This window comes from Rhynchophorus ferrugineus, unplaced genomic scaffold, assembly GCF_030347505.1.
Source record: "Rhynchophorus ferrugineus isolate W39M unplaced genomic scaffold, kcgeb_rfMv2 rfM3, whole genome shotgun sequence".
NCBI lineage: Eukaryota > Metazoa > Arthropoda > Insecta > Coleoptera > Curculionidae > Rhynchophorus > Rhynchophorus ferrugineus.
In genome coordinates, this window is record NW_027472582.1 from 46780490 (window position 1) to 46808029 (window position 27540).

At 31.6% G+C, this 27540-nt stretch overlaps 2 protein-coding genes across 3 annotated transcripts in view; one reads left to right on the forward strand and one right to left on the reverse strand.

Moving 5' to 3' along the window:
- The window catches only part of Cep135 (Centrosomal protein 135kDa), a 50693-nt gene that overhangs the window by 19017 nt on the left and 4136 nt on the right, over window positions 1–27540 (reverse strand). The window lies entirely within an intron of this gene.
- Window positions 525–26405, forward strand: LOC143194424 (uncharacterized). The gene is made up of 5 exons (XM_076401205.1): window positions 525–749; window positions 18007–18165; window positions 25058–25260; window positions 25316–25653; window positions 25713–26405. The coding sequence occupies exons 1-5, from the start codon at window positions 738–740 to the stop codon at window positions 26333–26335; spliced, it is 1335 nt and encodes a 444-aa protein (XP_076257320.1). The 5' UTR covers window positions 525–737; the 3' UTR covers window positions 26336–26405.

Below are 27540 nucleotides of genomic sequence, written 5' to 3' on the forward strand. Positions count from 1 at the left end.
ATATATATATATATATATATATATATATATATATATATATATATATATATATATATATATATATATATATATATAAACCCAACTTTAACAGTGTATAATGAGCACCCATCACATTTCTACATACGGTTTGGAACTTTCTTTAATAACTACAATTGGTATGTCGAAAGGTAACTAGTTAAATGAGTTCATATATATTCATTTTCTTATCTTGTTGCTGTTATACACACATCCATCTTTAAATTAAATACCAATATATTTCGTATATTACTTTAAAATATACTTCGTATTTAACACACTTTTAACAACTATTCCTTACATAATAGGTTAATCAAACCTAACAGCAATTGTGACCTTTGATGATGGGAGAAAAAAAATCGAAGATAACGTAACATCATCATCATCATCAATGGCATTTCGTTGCTTTACTAGGAAGTTCTGTTAGACGTGCCCCCTTGACTTTATCGTGGGTGTATTTAATTCTGGACCTCACGGCGCCACTCGCCCAATAGCATTGGAAACATAACGCAGTCGACCGACCGAAGAAGAACGACAGACTTAGCCGGCCGGTCCTCCGCGTACACAACAGCAGATTTCGAACACAACCCGTGGTTCGCGATTGACCGTCAGTAACACGATAGATACGATACGAACATATGATTGCCGGTTTGTAATGGTGAATCAAGTTCTGGTGTTGTGGGTGACTTTGTGATGATATTTGGGAGTCGTTAAATAAAACCATGAAATCAAAGGTAATATCACTGATATTAATTGAAATAAAAAAAAACACCCCCATAAAAGTGCTGAATTAATATTTGCTGACTTCTAAATTGTAATTGAAATATGCCTCTAGAATTATTGGAACATCGGTTTAAAAACAATTTATAATGCTCAGTCACTTCCCGTTAATAACATTTCAATTATTTCTGCAAAAAAATGTATTAATAAATTTGGACAATTTGGTATACACAAAAAATGAATAACTTCGATTCATCAGTAATTATTAAATTTATCTAAAACATATTTTAAAGTAATATTTAAAAAAGTGTTAATTTGTTCGTCTCATAGCAAAAAAGGTGTAAAATAAAATTACCTCTATAAATATATAAATTTCTATAACCTTCAGAATATTAAAACAAATTAATATTAGATCATTTGACTTACATATTATATCAATACAACTTTCAACTTTAATTTCATCATTAAATTAATTACTCGAAATATTAAGTCATATATTATTTAAAATATCTTAGATATTAGTGAATTAGATATATTATTTTATCTATAATATTAAATAATTCATAAAAATATTATTTGAAAATATAATTATTAATAATTAGAATTTGAAAAGAAATTACCATGGAATTAATTCGATCGAGATTACTCGTAATAATAATTCCAATAGTCAATTTTACTTATATTACTCAAACTAAATTATAATATCAAACATAAAAATATCATTGAGATAAAACCCTATATTTAGTTAGATTTATAATATATTTAAAGAACATATGAAACTCAATATCATATTACCCTAGCCTCTTTGTAAACTGGAGGATTTAACAAAATTTTATTAATATGGTATTATGAAGTTAGACCTCCCTTGTATCGCTAATATTATTTACTTGGATTAATTTATTTTATTTATTTATTTATTTATTTAAACCCGTCAGCCTCTTGGGCTATTTAGGGTGAATTACAATACATTATAGGAACATTAACAGCTTAAAATACTACACAGTAGATTATAAACAGTAGAATATATACAATAAAATTTTTCAATTACACAATAATAAATGTATGTTACAAGTGTTGAAGTAGGTCTATGGTCTTTAGATAGTCGATCAGCATATTCAGTTGCTCAGGTTGGACCAATTGTTCCAGTGTTGTCGACCTCTCAAGTTGTCTCCTCAAATCATCATATTTTTGGCAGTCCAGTAGGATGTGTCTGACGTTAAGTTGAATCTGGCACAAATCACATAAGGGCGGGCTCTGTCCCTTCAACAAATATTCATATATCAGTTTACAGTGCCCCATTCGCAGTCGTGCAAGGACGCTTGACTTGCGTCTACTCATGTTATTATGGTCTATAGATTGATAAAAGATCCTCTTGACTTCCCATAATTTATTGTTTTTTATGAGAAGGTCCCATTCTAATTGGGTCAATTGCCTATTTAGGCCCTTCATATAGACTTTGGCATCTTTTTTGCTAAACAGTTCGTTTATCTTGATCGACTCCTCTTCCCTACTTGCCAGATGGTCGGCTCTTTCATTTCCAGATATTCCTTTATGGGACTAAGAGATATGTTATTCTTACGCCCCTAAATTTGTCTGTATCTCTCTGATGTATGTGACCAGAGGGTGGACTGTCCTTGCCGATCTTAAACTCTCTAAGGAACTCATAGAATCCGATACTACTAGTATGGATTCGCTAATCTGTGATTCTTCCAAGGCAGATAGGGCCATATATATAGCCAGCAGCTCTCGAAGTGTCTCTCGAGTAGACTAGACGTATAAGCAGCACCCACAAAATTCTCACGTTTTGAACCATCCGTGTAGATGATAAAATGATTTGAACAGTTCTCTTCGATTATCTGCCTAAAGAAGCTTTTTATTGTAGAAGAATTATTTGTTTCCTTATTCAGAACCTTCATGGAGAGGTCTATGTGTATTCTTGAGAACTGCCATGGTAGTATATTAGTGATTCTACATTTTGCATCTGGGATCACAATAATTAATCGTTTACATATCCTCTGGAAGATTAATGAGGGGCTTATTAAGTGCCTCTTCCTTATAGCGATCCAGTTTTTTCTTAGGTAGGAAAAAGGTATTGAACTGGTCCAATTCTGGACGGAATTTGAGGGAGCTTGCATAGTTTAGTAGCAGGAGCTCTCGCCGTGACTCGAGTGATGAAATCTCTGCCTCGCACTGCCAACTTTCAACCAGACTAGTGCGGAATATCCCAATATGATTCTAATAGCGGCGTTTTGTATGGGATCCAATTTCTTCACGTGTGAAGGTGGTGCGGTATTATAACACTGGCTTCCATAATCCTATTTGTTTCTTATCAATTGATGTTGGAAAGGGTCTTCAGTAGACTTAAGTCTGCCAAACATTTATTCTTGAGATAATTTATGTGTGGGAGCCAGTTGAGCTTGTGGTCGAACAGCAAACCAAGGAATTTGTGTTCTGGTTTGTTTATCAGGTTCTTACCCTCCATCACTAATGTTGCTATTCGCGAACAGTTCCTCTGTCTAATTTATTTTAATTTGATTGAATAAAATAAATACCGAATTAAATTAACTAAATTACAATTAACTCCAATAAAAAATTGAGATAAAGGTAAAAATAAAAATATTAATACTGATCGCCAAATATAATTTTTTTTAATGAAAAGAAATTCCATTCAACAAATTGTTAAACCAAATTATATAAATTATATTACATTCATAGAGGTTATAAAACATAGCAATTTAAAATAAAATACAATTATACCAAGACTTGAATTATTATTTTTGAAAATAGAGAACTGAAACCTATTTTCACTATTAGCTGCAATTATTTATGCAATTATGAAAATATTTTTTCTCTCAACAAAAATATGAAAAATAGTACTGGCTTATGATGAACAATGGGCTTTCAACATCTCATGAGCCCATGAGCAAGATAAGTTGATGCACGATCTCACATCCCTTAATATTTATGTTTAAGATGATTGTACTGTACCTATCTATTTCTTATTCATACATTACATTCAGTCCAATATTCGCTTTTTAAACTTTTGTACATTCATCAGCCTTAAAAAATTCAAATAATACAATTACGATAAAGTTACGATTAGTCATAAACTCATATAGATCTTAGCTACAAATAAATCTATTTCATTAAAACAGTAAAATAAATAGGGATAAATATGATACATGACTAGAAAAACCTTTAATTATATCCAACAATGATGCACACATTTATTAATAATTTGTATTTTTCAATTACTGTAATTTTAGCTACAAAAAATATTTGCAACTATGAATTTAATTACCACCGTAATATTTTTTATGTTGCTCAAGATTAATTATCCAATTCCTAAGATCTTCCTCTGAAATTCTTCCAGCCCTCTGGAAGCACTTTGAGATCTGATTCTCAACTGTGCATTGATGTTCATCGAATATTTGTTTAATGACTCAATATATGTATTAGCACATCATGGTATTCTATATAGTGCTATCGATTGTGTCCACTATTATGAGGAAATCAGTGATGAAATCCAGTTACAATTAGTATAAGAACTTTTATAATAATGACATATTTGAGCTCTTGAATAATCTCAATTGAAAATCAATAATGTCATCATGGTTAGCCAATATTGCACATAAACATCAATCAATTATTTCTTAATAGTAATTTTCATGTATAAATAATAAACAAGGGTTATTAAAGTATTTATTTTTACTTAATTATTATTTATATCTTTTTACTATATTAATAATATTTTTATTATATTAATAATCTTTTGGTTATTAATGCAAAATAATATTTAACTTATTATTATATTATTTAATTCAGTGCAGTAAAATAATGTTTTACAAGGTTCCACTGCTCTTCTCGCGTTACTTTTATAACGGTATTTAAGGTTAAACTGCAATGTATAACATAACCATCTACGGTGATGCTCTCATAATAAAATAAATTATTTCCGAAAAGCATAAACCAATTTAAATATGCTGCTTCCAACAGAGCGTGGTCTCTAAGAATATTTAGAAAACTTAATTATATAAAATAATAAATTATACTTTTTCAAATTTACACTCAACAGCACGGATATATATATATATATATATATATATATATATATATATATATATATATATATATATCAAAACGAGAAAGGTTCCAATATTTTAACCTGATACTGAAGATGTATTCCATGTTACATAACTTTAATTTAAAAAATGTTTCCTTTAAAGGTAATAACAGGTCATTTTCGTATTATAATCTAGACCTTGATCACCTGAGAACTTTTTATTGTCGTTGTTTTTACCTTTATCACATTCTGTACTGGTTATTACAGAAGTTATAACAAAGTATAAGCTAGTTACAACGAAGAGCACATCATCCTAGAACCGGTTCTGTAGCATTATATATAACGTTAAATAACAGTGATGTTTCTTCAATTCCTTCGAATTTCGCCACAATAGATAATAAATAATTGTTACGGATCCCACAAGAACTTTCCAACCTTAACAATAGCACGCATATTATATTCGTTAGAATCATCAAAAACGATTTGCCTGGTATATTGCTAGTCGCCGCAATGCATCACGAACGACATTGTCGCAAGACATGCAAGCTGATTCGCCTGAATAACTAATCAAGCATTAAAGGACATCCCAGGCACGACATCTGTTTTACATAACAAAATGCGAACATCCCAAGTATATTGTTTTCTAGGCTGACTTTGAGGAACAGAAAATTAATTTGATTCAAATATAGTCTGAAAAAAATATATAATCTGAAAACACAGATATATAGAATAAATAATAAAATAAAAAATACCACGATTTTATTCAGGATATGCTGATGCTAGTCATGGAACAACCAAAATGGCATTCTGGACATTAAACACTTTGAGAAACTCATGGTGATGCTAAGTTGTTAATCTCATTTATGGGTTTCGGTTTCACCGAATTTAAAGGTGGATTTCCTGTAGACTATTGTAACTGATGATGAAATGTGGATCTACTACGACAATCTCTAGCGCAAAATATCATCGGTTAGTCAGAGTCCAAAAGCTTTGCGTAAACGATGTTTTCTGTGCATGCCCTTTACCACAATATTCTAAAATAAAGCCAAAAATTGTACATTTTGAGGCAATTAACTCAACATCAACTTATGTATTCGTTATTTACTTCATCACAAAGGTATTTTGTGGCAATTTGTATTACTAGTTAGAGTCTCAAATTATTTAAATATTTGATAGAAAATATTCCTACTTAACATTTTCATTTTATAAGCTTAAAAAAATCAAAAATCCTTTATTGATTAGAGACTATAAGCTATAAGAATAAATGTAAAGAACATGTCCAAATAAAATGTTTTCTATACAACTTCTTAGAGTACCCACAATTTTGTGGAATATGTACATATTTTAGAAATTTTGTAAAGTATTTATAAGAAAGTCTGCTGATTCTAATTTTAATAACCAATATAGCTTATGCCAACTAGCATGGGCGAATTTCTTTGATGATGTTTCATTAAAGCGATAGTCAGATAGCTTCAGAGTCCAATTGTTATTAAAAGTCTTTTAAAATGGCGCCACGGTAAATAATTACACCATTTAGAATATACAGTTTATATAAATATTGTACTTCTTCATATAAACGGCAAATATGCCAAATGTTATATTATAGTATCATATGAACAAGTGATAATCAAAGGGCGTGTCAGGCACAAGGGTGCACAAGATCATTTTGGAATAGTACATCTTTCGCACCTCTTATGCAATTAAGTGCCATCACACAAGAAGATGTCCATGTCTGTTAACGTTACTGTGAACATTTTCTGCGACCATTTTTTATTTGAATTGTTCACCTGATGTTTAAAAACTTCAGCAGAGCTAAATCCTCACTTCCTTTCACTTTTGCGTAGAAGAACAGTCAAATCAGAAGTGTTTATGACGTTTTGTGTATGGCTAAAACAAGATTTTGTTCTTAGATTGTTATAATAGATCTAATTCTTGTCACCAATGCATATTCTAATGTCACAGAGGCACATTGTTTTATGGCCAATGGACCAAAGAAACCGATATTGAAGCGCATATACATGATCACATTTTATTCAATTCATCATGCTTTATTCATATGTTAGACATTTTCATTATTTTTACACATAAATAAACATAGACAGCTCCTAATCTGGAACTTCTTTACTTATTGTCATCGCCTTTGGGTTTGCGGGCAGTTCATTATTAAATATATTATAACTTAGAGCTCAGCGAAACTCACGAACATGAACAGCATTAAAATAAGTTTCGCATATTTTGATGGGATTTTAGGTTAAATGCAAGTAACAGGTTAATAAATGCAGAAAATACAATTTTGAATGGTCGAATGAAAACAATAAACACAATACTAATGTTGCGTGTAACTCGTTATAGATGTGATGTCTAAATATGAATCAACTCTAACATAGCTTCCATAGATGTCTAATCATAGAGTAGAAATATTGCCAAAAAATGGAAGCACTATGGCTAGTAAAGGACAGTTGGTTAAAAAATCCTAATTATATTTTTTTTTACAATAAAACCCTAAACGTGCATCAAAAAATCCTTGAAAATTACATTACATTCTTGATGTTATGTAATAATAGATAATTAATAAGGTACAAAGCCACAATGTGTATCTCCCCGTTTTTGTTTCCACAGTAATAAAAGCACCCCGTCAAGTCAATTTGATATAACAAAGAACTAATGTAATTTTGACGTAGGAAGCAAAAAGTTATAGAGAACAATACCGAATTGAATTCACCATTATAACGTTCTTCAATAAAATAATACGAAAACACTGAACCATTTACCACACAAATATTAAACAAAGAACCAATTCTACAATGGCGTTCATTCATAAAAATTGGAATTTATAGTTACGATATGTTAAATTTTATCTATTTATCAAACAAGTATGAGTGGAACCATATAAACTTACTGTGGATGATAATCAACAGAATATTTACATTATACCTAATAAAACGTTTAGGCTTATTATAGTTCTTATTAACCATATTTAAATTATTTTATTTAAGAAAAATAGCTATTGCAATAATGATGTAGAAATGAATAACTTTTGAAAATAATATTAATTCAGTTATAATCGAGAAATAATTTTCAAACAAAAATAGAGATCTGCAATCTGCAAGAACATATAGAATAAATCTCAATCAAAATGTTAAAAAAATGAAGAAAATAATTTAATATTACTTTTAATATTACTTTTTTTTTATTAATCTTCGTGATTCCACAATCTGCCCTATCGGCAATAAATATTTCTTATACCTATATTATACATACATGGGATGTAGAAAATCACCTCATCAAGCAATCTTCTGTATAAAATATTATCTTAATTAATTAGTCTTATTCTAATGCTTATTCTAAAGTCTACATATGTCCAGTAATCAGATCAGGTGGTGTTAAACGTTTTAGTCTACGCACTTCACTATCACGTCGCATATTTAGCTGATTAGCGAGTACATTGGGATGCACTGACACTCTTTCGAAGTACTTCACCCAAAAACGTTGAATTACACTCGTTATAAGTTCTAGAGGAATGTCGCCTTGTATCACTTTATTTGAAATATAGTACGGAGCATCAACAATGGCACGCAACACCTTATTTTGGATGATGGAAATATAAGATTTGCTAGCTGTAACCCCATAGTTGGATTCCATATGACCAAATAGACTTAAGTATAGACTCATACAGCAATACCTTGTTATCTAATGATAACTTGCATTTGAGCCAAATGAGCCAATACATTTTATATAGTTTAAGTCCAAGTTGTTTCCGTTTAGAGAGTATGTGCTTCTTGCAGATTAGGCGTCTATCTAAATGCATACCAAGATATTTAACATTCTCTGCTTGGGGGATTGACGATGATTGATATTCACTGGTGGACATGTTCTTCTACGCAGAGTGAACGTTACATGCGTGAATTCTATTTCATTGACTTTAATGCACCATGTCTTCAACCATAATTGTATTTGCTCCAGGTGGCTTTGTAGGTTTATTGATGCTGTGACTGCATCTTTATGGGATGCTAAGATTGCTGTATCGTCTGCGTATGTTGCCACAGTAGCTATTTTTGTGGAGGGCAGATCGGCCGTATACAGAAGATACAGTACTGGATCCAGTACACTATCTTGCGAAACTCCTGAATATATGGGATTTAATTCGGTATGTTCGTCGCCTTGATTTACAATAAAATTTCTATCAGAGAGATACGATTTCAGTAACTGATAATCCGGATGAGGGAGAAGTTTCTTTAGTTTAACCTGCAAGCCCGTATGCCATACTTTGTCAATAGCCTGAGATATGTCTAGAAAAGCAGCCGAACAATATATTTTGGCATTTAGGTCAGTGTTTATTTTGTTTACAAGTCTATGCACTTGTTCTATAGTCCCATGCTTATTACGAAAGCCAAACTGATATTCTGGAATAATTTTTCTTTTTCTATTATATAGTTTAGCTTCTTTATGTATAATTTTTCGAAAACTTTCGAGATTATCGGTAATAAACTTATAGGTCGGTAGGAGGTCACATCTTCTGATTTTTTTCCTGGTTTAAAGACCATTAATATTTTAGCTACTTTCCAGATACTAGGGAAGTACGTAGCACAGCATTAAATATAAATGTTAATAGTTTCATACCCTTTTCTGATAGTTCTTTTAAAATGTTACCCGTAATTAAGTCATAACCAGGAGCCAGGATAACCAGGTTTTTTTAATACTAATCTCTCTCATTATTGTTTGTTTAACTTTTTTGACCGTTAATTTCTCGTGCGATAAGTCCATATGAAATGGCGAATCTAGAAAGCTAGTAATTTTTTTCCTCATCTTTATGTAGCTGAGACCAGAAAGGTTTAAAAACATTTTTCAAGTGTTTTGAGAAAATGTCAGCCTTCTATTTATTGCTTCTAGCCCAATTATTTTCGTTTGTTTTAATAGGTGGGTTATGCTGCTGGGATCTCCGAAGCTTTTTTGTTACTTTCCACAACGAATAGTCTGTAGCCCCAGTTGGTGTCAAGTTTTCTAGGTATTCTTGAATGCCTTGGTTTTGTTCATTTTGGATTAGTTCTTTCAGCTCTTTTATTGCCCTAATAAATTTTCTTTTATTCTCTTCAGTCCTTTGCTGTTGCAAATTCCATCGTAACTTTCTTTTTTCTTTTTTACTTAAGATAATATAAATAAATTCGTCAATAAAAAATCCTAGCCCAAAGTGCTATGATAAAAAGGAGATTTTTTTTAATTATACGAAATTCTTAACAGATATTCATAATCTTATATAACCAGAATCAAAAATGGTGCTACAGGAAAACCCGTACCCGTACAAGTCCTTGGGAAACAGAAGTAATTATCAAGAATAGATAGTAGAAGAAAATACATATATATTTAATATAAACTTTTAGAAGGTAATAGATATCTAAAATAAGTTAAAAGCTCGTTGAAACTTTTAAAGCTTTTAAGCAAACTGCTTGTTAAGTTGCAAACAAGGATGGAATTAGAAGGGTATGGAGAATTAAAAAGAGACAACTGAGTTAATGGTGTCCTTTATATGGTATAAAATAGTTAATTAAACATTAAATAAAATGGAAGATAAATTGTCTTCTCGAATCAAGGAAATATAAAATGTTTATTGGTTAATAAATTGAGGTATTAATACCATGGTGGTATTTGAGTTCAATTTATTATTTATTTTTATATTTATTTACTTATTATTTTAGATTATCTCAATTATTGCTTACAACATACTTACATCTATAAAAATTTATTTACTGGTAAACTTAAGAACTTAACCTCAGGTCGATGCTTTTTTACCAGTTGTAACAATTGATAGAGTAGCAGACCAGACTATATTTATTAAAACAATATGCCGTTCTGATTCTAGAACTCGAGAACAAATTTAATTGGATAATCGTATTTTATTTTTTATCTTAATTTCTGGGTAATTGTGTCCATTGGTCAGAACACGATACCTTTTTGTTTTTGTCACAAGAAGTTATGCCTAAATACCTCTTTATACTTATTTTTGTCATTCATGGATTTCTTTATTTTCCATTAAATTCCTAATTCTGATTCTCATTCTAATTATCGAAATGTATCCATAATTTCTACAGTTATACCTCTACAGTTAAATACTCTTGTAAATTATTATAATACTTGATTTGGATCGCCAGCCAATAATCTACTTATGGGAACATTTTTTGTAAATCTTAAATCATAAGACGCTACGAGTATGCGATGGATTTTTATTACAATTTAGAAAACATATAAACCGATATGTCCCCTATTGATTCTATTTAAAACGACATCGAATGCATTCACGATAGTATTAGTTAATTTCATTAACATTAGAAACCACTGATTATTAAATATCATCAGTATCGACTTTGACTGTAACAGTAAAGTATTTAATGAGTAAATAAACAATGGACTAAATTTCATTAAATGAAGCTAATACTACATCAGTATTATGGCATTGAAATTTCATACTATCTTATTAAAGTGTTAAATAATCAAGGATCCATTGAGAAAGCTTAATTCATAATAAACCGCCAGTTTTAAACAAAATCGCAGAACCGATCAAGAAAAATAGTCGGAATTAGAAATTCCCAAATTTCGTGATTTATCGGAACCTCCCAGCTGAATTTCACCATGCTTATCATATGTAGAACCCGACCTTGGCCTTGACAAGCATCGCCGTGCCAGTATGCAGATTTGTAATTTGCATGATCTTTTTCATCACTTTCACTTCGGTTTTTCTAATTCCAGCCAGGTCGTCCGCGCGGCCACTGAAATGTTTCAAGGTCTTGCCCATATACGACGTGATAAAAATAAAAATATGACATTTACGTTTTATATTTTCTTTAAATTTAGGAATGAACATATCGTACATATATAAGTAAATAAAAACATAAAGATTAAATATTACCAATTTGGTGATTACAAAGTTACTATAATAAAAAAAATAGTTCAATATAGAGCTTACTACTGGCGAGTTATACTGTTTTAGAATTATGGAAAACATTATTTACAAATTAAGCATAGTTTAAATCTAAAGTTATATACTGTTTTGATATTTAAAATTGCGTTCTATAGTCCAATAGAACAGCCAATGCACGTCATAAATAGATTCGAATAAATTTCCAAATGCAGTTTGTAAAAATATAAAATTTGTTTTAAACTCAGCGAAGCGGATTTTTTCTTATTTTTAGACTTAATCCTACTTAAAAAGAGACAGAACATGTAAAATTCTATTTGTGTTGCTACTGATCGACACTGTTGTCAGATGTCTACTCAATTCTTCAAGACATTAGTGATAATAATTAGAAGAACCATATAAAAAAAAAATTAAATTAGTACGGAAATATTGCGACGTGTTAACGTCATTGGCTGTTTTGTTGGATATACTATAGTATTTAAAACATAATAAAAGTAAGTATTCGTTTAAGCTGAACATTTTGATTAGTATTGACTACTATATCAACAAAGGCGTGCCAAGTAATATTGTTACATGACAATGTCAGTCAAGTCAATGTACGCAACTCAAGAAATTAAAGATTGAAATGCTAAAATGGGACATCCTCGATCACCTACTGATTTCTCCAGGGGTAATTTCAAATTATATCTATTTCGGTCAATGGAATACAGTCTAGCTAGATAGACAACATAATATGAATTCTTGACATATAAACAATATGTATTTATTAGTAAGGTGTTGAGCCACCATTTGCTTTTAAAACAGCTACAATTACAATTCTAACTACAATTCATACAATATATGCGTAGAGTGTCTGAATAGTTTCCAACCGAATGTTGTCCCATTTTTTGTATCAAAACATCCGTTAGTTCAGTGATGTTAAGGTCTGGCGATTGTACTGGCCAATAAAGATGTTTGATGATATTCGGATGCTCTTCAAACAAAGATTGAACTTTTTTGGCTGTTATCATAATGACTGATATCATATATTGGAGAATTACCATCTTGAAATATGACAGTGCTTGGCAGCAATATGCTATTCCGTAAGAACCTTATTATTGAGTATCCTGAGTCATTCGCAGTAAACCGGCCAGAGATGCAAATAAGAAATCCAACTGAATACCACGATATAGCCGCCAAAATCATAACGAAACCATACGAGAGTCTGACTGTAATAAACAGACAGTTCACTTAGTAGGCTTCTTTGGGTGTTCTCCACACATAAACCCCGCCGTTTGTAGGAAATAATGTAACGATGATTTATCGGACCTACCACATTCCCTCAATCATCAAATGTCAGAAATTTATGATAGTTGCACCATTCTTTCGCAGCTTAGCGTTCCATTATAAAAGGCTTAACAATTGCAGCCATTTCATGAATGTTAGCTTTGAGGAGCTCCCGCCTGACTGTTTCTGTTGATATAGTATTATTTAAGTTTGTATCTGTTATGTTTCTGCATCTGTTATCTGTATGTTTTGTGTATGCTGTCATTACCGTGAATACTGTCTCGGCAATGTGTAACATCTAGAATAGTCTGAGAGATAACACATTTCACCGATCACTTGATTTAACCACCACAGACCAAAGCATATAATACACTGAAATGTGACCTACCAGATTTGGTATGTAAACTGAGCAATACATACCGCATTAATGACACGGAAGCAGTGTTTAGAAGTTATTTTGTTTATCCCCTAATCAACAATTTCTGATTTTAATTCAATCGGTTTTGTCGGATAATTTCTACTAATTTGTTTCCGATCCCATCAAACGCCCAGCTGTACGTTCTACCACGCCAACCCTTTTTTCCCGTTTTTTATAACAATTGAACTCATTTCAATCACGATCTTGTAAACATAATTCATATTTCAATCCTCTGTTATTAGTATTTAAAAAAAAATTCAAATTACTCAACATTTACTGTAGCAATACAATAAGTGTTAATAATTTAAGTTTCATCCCAATCAGTTGATTAGGTGCGTCTTCAACATCCTGATCTTTAGAATTACAACCGAACTAAATATAAAATTAATTCAAATATATTTTATTACTTTCGGCGAAATACAAATGTGTCATATACGACGTTACTAATTATGACGTTACAAGATTATTATTAAATTAATGGTTTATATTATCTATTCACGAAGTTATATTATACCTATCATTATCGTGATAAATAATTTTAAATAATAAGAAGAAAATATAAACAAATCTTCAAAATCTTAATAAAGTTTAAAACTGACTATTTCAATGTGAAAAATAAAAAGAATGAGCAAACTCTCTTGTGGTTAAAAGCAAAAAACAAAAACGTAAAGGTAAAGGATAAAGTCAAAAATTCAGATGAATGAAATAGATACAAGTAATGTTTCTGATAAAATGTATTTATTGGTGAAGGATTTTAGGCTCACAAAGAATGCCCATTAGTGGAAACTGATTTTTAATCTGCAAAATTTTTTCACAGTATGTTTGACAATATAACTAAATTCATTTGAGGCCAATATGGCCCTAGAACTACCATGTTTAAATTTGGGCCATTATTTAAAACATATCCGTTATATGTTGGTCAGCATTGCCAAAGTTCATTTAGTATTAAATCAAAACCTTTAAAAATATGTGTTATAATAGAAGATAATAAATAGTAATGCTAGAAGATAGAGAGGTGTATCCTCAAGGAATAAATTATATATTACGTGCCTGCATGCTTTTTGAGAGCGTTAACTGAACGCTATTGACTGTTATTGAAAATGCTATATGCAAGTAAGGTGTATTTTGATCAGGTATAAGGAATCTACTGCCGACATCCATCCAACATATTTAGAAACCAATGATGATGTTACTCGGTCAAATCCCAGTTTTTTTTTTTGAGTGGAGGACCTGGAGGACCAAAAAATTCGAAGACAACGAATGTCAAGACTTATTCGACGAAAACCTAGCCATAACTCTCAAAGAACTCTCAGACAGCTTAATATTTGATGAATTAACTGTATCTGAGAGTTTTCTGTGGCGTATTTAGGCAGGTGCAAAAGGTCATCGGTTAGCCCAGGAGCATATATAGCATCAATGTTTTACGTATGTTTCATCCATATTACAGAAAACTGTATGAAATTTTCAACACAATGTACTACTTAATTTCAACAAACCTATCTATAAAACCTTTTAAACTAATATAACTGTTATTTAGTCTATTAAGAAAGTCATCATCAAGATATTCTAAAAAATATTTTTAACAAAAAAATTGAACCGATTTCAAAAAATAAATAACTAACTTCACTCAATAAAAGGAACTCACTAAATATAAAAATAATCAAACCTAGATATTTAACACAAAAAAAAAACATTTTAAAATAAAATATATACATAATGACATAACCCAAACAGTTATATTAATTTAGATTTTTTTTCACAAATTATTATTTTATTATTTTATTATTTTATATTCATTATTATTTTTGTATTGTTTGAGCTCGGTACCGACTTCAAAGTGATTAAACTAATATTGTAAATAAATAGGTTTAGGTAAGTATTAAGCTAAATTGTGTGTATATAGTAGAATATAAAATACGTGTAGTAGATAGGTTAAATAAGGTTTTTGTTTATTTTTATAACAACGATTATTACGTACGTATTTTATTTTAAAATGATTTTTTGTGTTAAAAATCTAAGTCTGATGTTTAGTAAATTCCTTATTTATTTTTTGAAGTCGGTTAAAAATACATGAACATCACTAAAAGATATTAGTCCAATCTATTATAATTAATAATCTAACATTAGTTTGTACTCTCTATGTAAGAGTAAATGCATGACTAATATGATATTATACAATTATAAAACCAAAATTACTTTCACAGGAATTACTATAAAACTAGTAGAGAAACTAAACAATCAGCTGAATATAATAAATGGAACTTCTATAGGATGATATAAGGAAAAAACTTAGTGACCTGCTTGTATGGCGATAAACCTTAAAGAAACGTGTAATTACTTTGATTGGTTATGTCATATCGAACTTGAAACAGTCCGTATTAATTAATGTACGATTTGGCCGATAGCAATCGTCGATAAATTGCGTCCTATGTAGGATAAGGCGGTCAACACTAATGGGAAAATATTAATTACAATGGACGAGTGGTCCGACATTCATTCGCACCACGTATTCCGCTACACTACCGTCGCGTCGTTACGTTATGACCGAAAAAAAAATTCGGTAGCGTTACATAAAATTCGAGATTCTCAGGGACGTAACAATGGCGTAACCAGGGTCTTATTTAGAGTACGAAAGAAAATAATCCCTAATTATGCTTGAATGTAATTATTCTAATAAGTGCTCGAGTTGTTTGAAGGCGAAAATATTCGCTATTTTTTAATGTGACTTTTTCCTTAATATGCCGGGAAAAGGTGCAAAAATAATCTATAACTTTGACTGCTCCATCATTCATATTTAGAGTATTTCATGATCAAGATTTAGCGGTTAAATTCGATGCGTTAAAATCAGATTGGAAACACTTTTCACAACAGATTTCTATTTTACAAGAATTTTGCATTATCATCGGACAAGGGACAAGGGTGTATTTAACGTTAAAACGACTAATTTATTATGTTTTAAAAAATCCAATTAGTTATTGGATAAAACTATGGATATTCGATCAACTTTTTTTTGAAAGAAGAAAAGATACAAATGAATCGTCGTTTGTTCAAAAAAATTAGCACATGTATTTCAACGGCGATTTGGATGCATATATTATGATATATCAAATAACATTTGTAATGCAAAAGACTTCATATTTTGTAGGATATTAAAAGACTAGAGATAGAGACTAGATATTATAGACAGAATAAAAAGACGGATCACCAGGGAGATAAAATAGAACAGATCAAATTGTTTTAAATATCAAAGGAAATTCCGGAAATAAAGATACGAGACTTTTTAATGAAAGATATTTTTCTCAACACGATCTTCTTTTAACTCAACATATTGGTCCAACGTTCTTACAGTTGCTTGTTTCTTCCATATCTATTACCAGTTGAAATAGACGTTTTTGTATCTCTTACCACCCAGCCGTTTCTTCGGGTTTGAAAATATGAAATAGGCGCGGGGTACTAAATCTGGAGAATATGCTAGATGGGATAGCAATTCGTGGGACAATTTATGGATGTTTGCCAATGTGATTACACAGGTGCACAATCATACATTATCTTGATGAATTATCTTAATTATCATTAACTTTTTTCGCCAAATGTTTTGCAACTGCTGATAGTTTTACCCTCCTCAAAAAATCAATATAAATAACATTGCGTGCGTCCCAAAAAATTGAACATGATTGATCCACCCGGAGAAACCCACTGTTTTGATTATCCCTTGGTTCCTGGTGCAGAAACTCATTCAAAATGCGGTTGAACACATAGCTTTTTATATACAAATATTCATGTAAAATATGATGTATCCGTTCAGTTTTGGGCAACCTAAACGTTCAGCACCTTTTTAACCATTGAAATTGATGCTACATAGTATTTTTATCAAAAATAATGCTTAATCAGCACACGAAAATCCTTTTTCAATTTTTGTTAAAATTCGAAAGAGTGATATTACATACAGTAGTATTATATACAGTAGTCCATTAATAGCTGACAGTTAAGCAAAAGTAAAAATGATGAAATAAAACAGATAAACATCGATTTCCAAATAGACTATGATGTGAACTTTTAGTATACTCAGTGAAAAGTCCAACAGAGGGAAATATGATTATTCATATTACTCGCTAAACGGAAAAAACTTGGATTTAAACTCTACCAAATGTATTTACCTTATATTTCAAATGAAGTGATAAAACGCGATATTCCTTTAGAACCAATAACGAGTGTAACTCACTAATCAGCTAAATCTACGAAGTGGCAGTGAAGTGCGTAGACTAAAACGTTACCACATCCATCCTAATCCATCCGATCTAATTATTGGACATATATAGACCTTAGAATAAGCTTTAAAATAAGACTAAATAATTAAAATAGTATTTTATATAGGAGATCACTTAATGAAGTGATTTTCTACATGCATGTATATTATATATTATATCAACTTAACTTTATATTTAAGTTTATATTATATAAACATAACAAATACTTATTGCCCTCTAGGCAGATTGTGGAACTACTAAGACTAAAAAAATATATTAATATTTCTTCATCAAGATTTTAAAAATAAATATACTGTGTGATAGCGTGGCAACACAAACCAAGCTTTAAATGCTTTTTTGCTTTTAGTCATGGATGTTACTTGAATTATGGCTGATACCAGCAGTTTATTCCGCAGTAGCACCGCCACCATGGGCCAATCCAGACTTAAATCCATGCGTTCGGCAATCCAGAGGATGGCAGGTCTTATTCTGGCCCCCGGATAAAAAATGTTATAAAATATTTAAGGTAAACAGTTAGTTTTAATTCACTGACTCATTAATTTAAGTTGATTTTTTAACTTTGTATAAGCAGTCATTATATCATTACTAAGAAAAATATTTCATTATTAAGTGTTCGTGTTAAGTGAAATTAATATGTCGCATTTTACAAAAGATGATGTAAATAAAACAACAATTCGTTGTTTCCTCCGAGAATGTTCACATGAAATAGCTGTTATTAGACCTTCATTTTAATAAGTTTGAAATGTCAAACACTTTAAAAATCCATAATGCTTTTCTATTTATGACCTGCCTTTAAAAGACAAAAGAAAAAAAGAGAGAAGTTTTGCAAATAATTGTCATCGCCTATGAAAAATGGATCTTGTACAACAACAATCTCTAGCGGATGAGTTAAAATTAAGGTGCAAAGCCAAATACCTACAAGTCTAAACTCATCCTGTATATTTAATGGAATCAGAACAGTGTGATCAACTATGAATGACTGTCAACAACGCTGAGTGACGAAAGATTGTAGGAATTTATTTATAAAGGCTCAACTCAATCACTTTGAATCACTGACCACAAGTTAAAAGAAAAATGGCCGAACAACGAACCAAAAAGAAGAAATCCAACAAATATTGTTACATCTAACTGGAGTTCTACCGCTTCAATTTCATGATCTGTTGAAGCACTCTTACAAACATTGCAAAAATGGATCGATTGCATTCATGAATCGAACTTATATAGGCAAGCAGTTCTTCCAACTTAAGTATTTGCAGTAACTGCTGCATCGAGTTTTATCAGCTCATAATACACTAGACCTTGCTAATTCATTAATATATCGCTTTTGTGTTGATGTGGATAGCTCTCTTGGACTAACCCATGACATTTTGGATTTGATATTATCGTAGTAGATTCACTTTTCATTTCCAGTCGCAATATACCATAGAAGCAATGAAACCGATGTTGAAGTAATTCATGCGGTAGCCATCTTTCTTTTGAATTTCTCCCATGGCAAGTAAAGGCCTCATTATCAACTGCTAAACTGTGTGGAAATGTGTGTGTGAAAAGAGTTTAATTAACTGAGGTTTTTTTAACAAGTCTTATAATTCATTATCTTCGAACCTTTTTGGTTCTCCAGGTTCTTTCTATCATTGACATTAAAATTGCCACTTTTAAATCTTGCTTAGGTACAGAAATGTCAAAACCATTGAATTTAACATTTAAGTTAGATTGTTTAACAGTTGTTTACATTGATACTAAGCACCTAATAGATGAGTATTTTTCTCTTAATTGTTCAAGATTCTTGAGAGCATTTTGTTTGATTACACCCAAGTTCTTACAGCAGAAGATTCACATTACGCATACGTATATTTACACATACGCCAATATAAAGCACCGAAATCGGAATCTCAAAAAAAAAAACTTAAAGCTGTGCCTATTATAAATCTAGTTTAGAGCTCTTCAATATTCTGCCGGAAGTATGATCGGTACATTCTTTAACTCTTTTTTTATCTTCTTTAAAGGCCAAACAGTAATTCAATACATTAGCATATAGTCAACGCACATAAAAACAAAATTACCATATTGTGCGATTGGAGCTGCTTTAGCCTTTGTTACGTAACTAGGAAACGGCGATATTGCTATAAATATTGATTATTGGATTGCGTAAGTATCTCGCGAAAAAATATCCCTCTTACTTGAACTTCAAGGCTTCAAGGGAGAATACAGGGGCCATTTTATATTTTACGATTCAAACTATTATAATTTTGGGTCAAGGAAACAGTTATAAAGCGTTTAACAGTAAATCCATATTTTTTTAAACATCGATTACTTGTCATATCAGCAACAACTACTATGTTAGCAAAAATTATTTAAGTTTTATGGAAACGGTGTTTTAAAAAATTATATCGATTTATAACTTATGTTTTCACATTTAATTATTTTATATTTAAGTATCCTTTTTACCAACCAGTGATTTGGTCTGAAACACGATTTAAAGGCGAAAATATTGGCTATTTGTTAAATGTAACTTTTCCCTAATTGGTCAGGAAAAATTGCAAAATAATTTATAGCCTCGACACTTCTTCATAGTCCATAATTAACTAGAGCATTTTAGGATCAAGATTTGAAGGTTAAATTAGATGCGTGTTAAAAGTCTCCTTTTTACCAGCTAGTGTTTATCTGATCTGGACCTACTGCTTAACGTCACGTCTGAAGAACGGTCCTCGACATTAAGTTTACTGACTGACGACTGGACACCTGGAAATCCTTCCAGAACACATCCGGTCTTACCCAGCCTGGTTACTAGCGTGACTGGGATGGTTATTCCTTGTTGAACTGTACACTATTACCTAGAGATATTTAGAATTACAACCACAAACATAAAGTACAACCATGGGTCATACCCTACAGAATTCGAAGCCGCAGTAGGACCGTCCTGTCGCGTTAAATACTGCGACTACAAACCCTATAAATGAATTAGGTTACAAGCAAGTTGCAAGCAACTGTTCCTGGCTAGTAATTTAAAATCAGTGCCAATTCAGACACAACTAAAACTATTTATACTATTAACGAGATTTCTGTCCGCCAAAGGAACGTTCTTTATTTTATTGTTTTTTTTTAATTTAGGGGAAACTATACATAAAACCCATCAATTCCATCTAGTTTCATGGTAATTAAGCCTGGAAATAATATAAAATAATATTTGTTTGGTAGCTATACAACTGACCAACTCGTTCAAATGAGGAAATAATTTTCGTTAGGACTCTAAAAGGAATGGTGATAACATAAATAAGATGACATATGAACGATTTAAGAGCATAGTTATAGAAATGATGTGAATTGGCAACCAAAATTAGGCAATTTGAATTACGGAATTGTCTAAAGTGGCAGGTAACCCAAGTCATTGCTCAAATTAAGCCGGATCTTGGTGGCTCTATTTTTCTCACATCAACACAGGGGATGGACATAAGTGTTTAAAGTTTCGCGAGAGACAGTATCCCCGGCAATAGTAGCATACACTAAACATGGTAAAACATAATCGCAGGAGACGATTAATTGATTAATTGATTAGACGACTGTGGTCAGACAATATAAAATAACAAAAGTGACAGCAGAACTCACTTGAGTAATGAGTGTCTCGACAAAAACAGTACAACAGGAGCTCCACAACGCTGACATTCGTGAAAGTGTTGCGATTGCGAAAGAAGTGATGCAACCATAAAGCATGGATTCTTGATGATGGGAAGAATGTGGCATAGTCCCATGAATCATCGTTTACCTTGTTCCCTAAAAACATTCAAACAGCAACAGATTTATGTAAGGAGAACCCCAAAAAAGCCTACGAACCGGACTGCCTGATTTTTAAAGTCAAGCATGGAGAATGATGATATTTATGATTTATGTGAAAATATCGTGGCATTCAACTGGTCCTTTCATTTATATCAATGACCGTTATTGAGGAATTTTAGAGCAGAAAGTGGGAAGTATAATAGATTTCCATCTCCACCATTGTTGAAGCAACTGGTGGATGTGTTGGTATAAAAATGGGAGAACATTCTGTTGGAAAATGTACACTTTAGACACTTACGAATCTATTTCGCAAAAAAATATCAGCTGTTTTAAAAGCAAATGGTGGCTCCACACATTATTAATAATTAAATATTGTGTATATATCAGGTTCATATTATTTTATCCATCCCCTGTAGCTTGTTTCATTACATTTCAACATCAACTTACAATTATTTAAAAAACGTAAACATTATATCGCCTTATTAACATTAGTACTGATATTCTTACTCAAGTATGACCCTGTCGAAGAACATTGATAAATCATTTGACTGAATAACAGAGGTAAAGAACTGTATAAAAACAATTATTCTCAACTTTCTTAAAATTTAATCATTTAATTATCCTCAAAATTGATATATGAATGATATAAATATATAGACGAGTATAATTTTGATCAGAAAACTTACTCATTTTTTCCACGCGATGTATTAATGAGTGGTTTTAGCAGAAAAAGCTTTTGTTTTTTTTGTATAAAAATATTTAATTCTTTCATAGTATCAATAATTTAATATTCCGAACAAACTAGCAAAAAAGCATCACACTCACAAAAATGGTTACTGCATCAAATAACCGAAGAAAACAAAACAATAACTCTTACTATTTTAATTTATTTTGTGTAAGTTTGAAATTAGACTATTTATTTATTGAATTATTAAATGCGAGGTAAAATGAGTTTATGGTGATAATTTTTATTAAATCTGGACAACGAGCAGCTGGGAAAGTTTTATGACAGTGTGGCAATCTCTTCATGGAACATGATATAAACTTTTTATCACGCGATCAAACCATTAATTTGCTTAAATTAAGTTTGTTTTGACGAAATTGATCAGGCAACACTTAATACACAAAAAATGTACATTATTGGTTGTTTAGAGTTGTTATATATTTTATAAATTTACTTCGATGTCTTGCTTCAATTACATGATCAATATAATAAGGAAAGCCGCAAGACAATAAAGAGAGCCTTAGAGTTGATCACTCACTGAATATCTTATCAAGTATTAAATGTATGACTTAATTTTTACTAGGTGAGTTATACACAACCTAGATCACATAACATATAAACTTTTCAATGATGATGTGACAACAAAAAAGGACTTTTTGTGGGAAATTCTAACAAATGAAAGGTATATTTTTAATACAATAGTGTTTATATCTCTAGAAATCAAATAAAACAACGCCAAAATAAAATACCCACTTAAAAAGTTAAAGTTACCCGGTGTATCTCTCCCGTGCAAAAATTGAACAAACTGCAGCTTCAACCAAGAAAAAAAAACAACTAGAAAATGCAACTTGCTGGACAAAAAGGCAAGGCTTAGAAATCCTATTGAATTTTGATGGAAGTATTCACCAAACTTGGTCTCATGAGATTACTGTTCGTGCCAGTTAACACAACATGCCTTTGACAGTTACATAAAAAAAAAAGTTTAAAACGCTAGATGTAACGCTTTCCGGAGTTCTACTTTTTAACCTTTTTCTATTAATTTTTTTTAAATAAAAAGTATTTAGGCCATTTTATTTAATCATATTTTTTTAATCGATTTTGTTGCATCAGGTAGAGCATTTTTTTCTAATTTATATATAGTATGGTAGAGAAAATCTACTTCAAAGAACTTAATAACGATCTAAGAACTTTGCCAAATATATTATAAATAAAAATAAAAACAAATTATATTTTGAAAACATGTTTACTTTTATATATATACATTTTTTAAAGTCTCATTTTACCAACTATGCGTTTATCTGGACTGGACCTACAGTTTAACGTGGGCTCCGAACCACGATCCTCGGCATTAAGCCTACCGGCTGGCGAGTGACCAACTTAGAAATCATCCCAGAAGACATCCGGTCTTACCCAGCCTGGTTACTGGCGTGACTGGGATCATTTTCATTGTCGGATTTTGCACTCTCGCCTAGGTCAATCACAAATATTAAACAATCACAAACATAAATTTAGGACCATGCCCCATCAGGATACGAACCCGCGACCATCGCAACGGTAGTTGGACCGTCCTGTCGCCTTTACCACTGCGCTAACCAAGCCGGCAAAACATGTTTATATCTTCAAAATAAGCCGTACTGTAATACGAAACATTATAGTACCATTATTTGTCTATATTATTTGTCGCGAAATTACATTCCATTCAATGGTTATTTGAATCAAATTTAGCTGTTGATAAAATGTTCATCAAATAGTTTTGTCATCATGAAACCAAACAATTTATAATGTAATGGTAATCCAGTGAGATTTGGGTACAACCTTTGGACACTATGTGAAATCAGCCGATATTTTTATAATTTTTCACAATATACAGACAGGACGTTCAAATCTCAGATGGTACTGGCAAGGGCTTGGATTTAAAAGTTGAGAATAAGTTACTTGAAGTTTGTGAGGATTCCAGCGCTTATGTAATCACCTCGACAACTTTTTCAGATGTATGAAATTATTAATTGATTTGAAATCTCAAGGGTTCAAGATACGGGGATAGTTAGATACAATAGGACTAAGAAATGTCCTATCATGACAAACCAAGAAATGAAAAAGAAAGACAGATTATTATATTATCATTGTTTTAAGAAAAATAATGAAATATGTATGCAGTGTGTATTTTGACTAACTTTCATACTATTGAACCTTCCAATCATCCAGTGAATCAACCCAGACCCATTCATAATTATAATAAAAAAATAGGAAGAATCGAAAAACATTATTGGTTGATTTATAAATATCCTTTTCATTTTAGAGGTAAGAAATGGTACTGTCCTGTAATCACTTCTATTTAAAATATGTTCCTAGTGAATGCATGGGTTATTTACAACCAGGCAAATAAAAATGAGATCATCCCTCTGCTAGATTTTAGACGAAGGGTTTGTTTTTATTTAATGAAACAATTGGAAGACAGGGCAAGTAAACCTACTTCAGGTTCTTCCGAAGTTCTATCAGATTTGACAATTTTGATCGCCATATGAGGAAGAGCGACAAACAGAAACATATTTTAAGACAAGCTTGTAAAAAAACAGGTAATGATTTGTCAAAAATGCGAAAAAACAAATAAGCAGTAACTGTTTGTGGTCACAATTTGCAAAAAAAGCTGATATTCTTGTTATAGTTACCTATCATTATTTCTGATCATATATCCTATTGTTACATTTATAAAACAAGCTGACAACATAGGATAACCAGAGTATTTTTTTAAATTTCATATTACTTTTTTTTAATGTTTCAAGATTTCATCAAAGAATTTGAATGATATTGACACTTGGAAAGTAGCGGGTTAATATAAATTATTATATCAAGTGTTATGCATTTTTTTCTAATTACAAATATACATAATTTGTCGTTTTAGGTCGGTTATCCCTGTCCTGATGGCATGGAGCTCAGTCCCGCCACTAGCCGAACAGGAAAAGAACTCTACGCAGAATGCCGATGCCCACCCGGACATGCTTTTTCAGTTGACAAAGGGAAATGTTATCAGCTGTACACCGTCGGCCCATGCCAGGAAGGTTTTTATTTTGGCCCCGATGGCGAATATAGAAACAACATAACCACGTGAGAATTTGAACGAATCATTTCTGAGCTTCTCTTAAACAAAAACAATTTTCAGATCCATACAGCTACTCGGTTCATGCAAAGAAATATTGTCCTGTCCAGACTCCAACTCCATCTATTGGATGCAGGATGGAAAATGTTATCAGAAACTGACCAGAGGACCTTGCTCTAAAGGTCAACTTCTCACGGTATCCCAGAATCGGCTGTCGGTATGCGAATGCGACAAGCGCAAGGAATTGAGACAATTCCGAGCTTATGATGGTCGCTGCTATCAGCACTTCACCAAAGGTCCGTGCAAAGAGAAGGGAGTATTATTCCTACCGGATGGTACGTGCGGTTGCCATTCATTTCTACCGCATTATCACAATGAGACTGATATGTGTTTTGAGCTAGGTAAAAACCATTCAATATGCTTTTAGCAAAATCTAGTGCTTACTCATCTTACCTCTTAGGCACAGCAGGCCCTTGCTCTAAGGGTGAAATTTACACAGTACTGCCACAAACTAACACAGGAGGTTGTGTGTGTAAACCAGGGAATTTACGCTACCGCAGTAACCAGTCCTGTCACAGACCATTCACCAAAGGGCCATGCGATGAAGGCCACATCCTCATCAATGACACACACTGTATACCGCAACCATGTCAACGCGGCGAACTCTATTTTCCTGATGATGCCAACTGCTACAAAATCGGATCCCGAGGTCCCTGTCTACCCGGGCGTATTATTTCCTTTGATTTCGATACTAGACCATCGGTAGATGGTGTATCATACAATGCTGTATGTATGTGCGAGACAAAGAATTGTTACCTAGAAAACATGGACGAAGAAGAAGGGGAGGAACGACCGCAGGATATTGTATGCGACGAAAATAAAGGCTTGCTCCGTTTTGGAGAAGACTGTTACGAAGCTTTTACTCAGGGACCATGCGAGGATGGAACATTACTAGTCCCAAGAAAGCAACAAGATAGTGAACAGTACGTAGGTGCGTGTGAGTGTACGGAAAGTACTGCAAAAGACGAAATTAGAATTGTAGAGTGCCTTAATAGGGTCTATAATGATAGTCAGATTGCTTAAAATGCTGTGTTCAGAGTCTGTGATTTTTTGTAAAATATTTTACTATTAATTAAACTTTTTTTTTTAATAATTGGTGTTATTCAAAAATGACCAAAGAATCAAACTCAAGACCAACCATCAAATATTATACAATTATATATCAATCTTACATGAAAATACAATCTTTCAAATAACATTTGACGTAAATAGATTAAATTGATCTGAGATAAAAATCACACGAATATAACCCCAATGCCAACTATTCATATACTATAAAAACATATTAGTTTTATATCAGAATAAAATGAATCAATAAGCCACCAACTATCAAGAAAAAACTATATTTAAAATCGAAGACGTAAATTTACACTTTTGGTATATGAGCAAATTAACCGTAATTATTAGATATTAAGATATTAGATAAAAAGGTATTTCGGTTTATATATAGTTAATAGAAGACTTTAATTAAAAAATGTAAAATTTAATCGAACGAACTTCCATTTATAAATTGGTGCCGAAACGAAACGAAATCCAAACAAGCCTTGAAAAATGCATCCTATAAGATGATAACGTATAAAAAAGATAGTGGGCGAAGTATTGATTCGGTTAGCGGCACGGTTCCGGTCTCATAATGTTTTGGTCAAGAAACCAAAACAATTCTATAGTAGCAGAGTTATGATTTTATCAAAAAAAGGCAGGCCATCGATCAAAAACGTCATGTCGGTTAAGGCTCATCTCAGATAACTACATATTTGAAATATATTTACCCAAACCAATCTTGTAAGAATAAAGATCATATTTTATTTTAAAATATTGTTGATATGATATTATCATATTTTAATATGGAGTGGATAGATAGATATTTTGTGTTTAAATTTTAAAAACTACTCAGATCATAGTCTTTAACATAACCATGACCATGCATTAGACATATTAAGTATTATCAATACACAGTACAAATTCCCACAAAGCAAAAGCAAATAAACAAAAGAAATACTAACCATAATATCCATGGTGAACTGAAAGAACCTGACAAGAATTGTCAAAGTTAAAGTCTGAAGATCGTTCTAATTGAAATACATTGCTCAACTCTAATGTCAATATATATTATATTTGAACTAAATTAGTTATTAAATGTGAAATTCGTGTTTTATATGTGCGCTACCTGTAATTAAATCTACATTTTATTTTCAAAGGGCGGTTTTGAGCAATGTTATCAATATAGT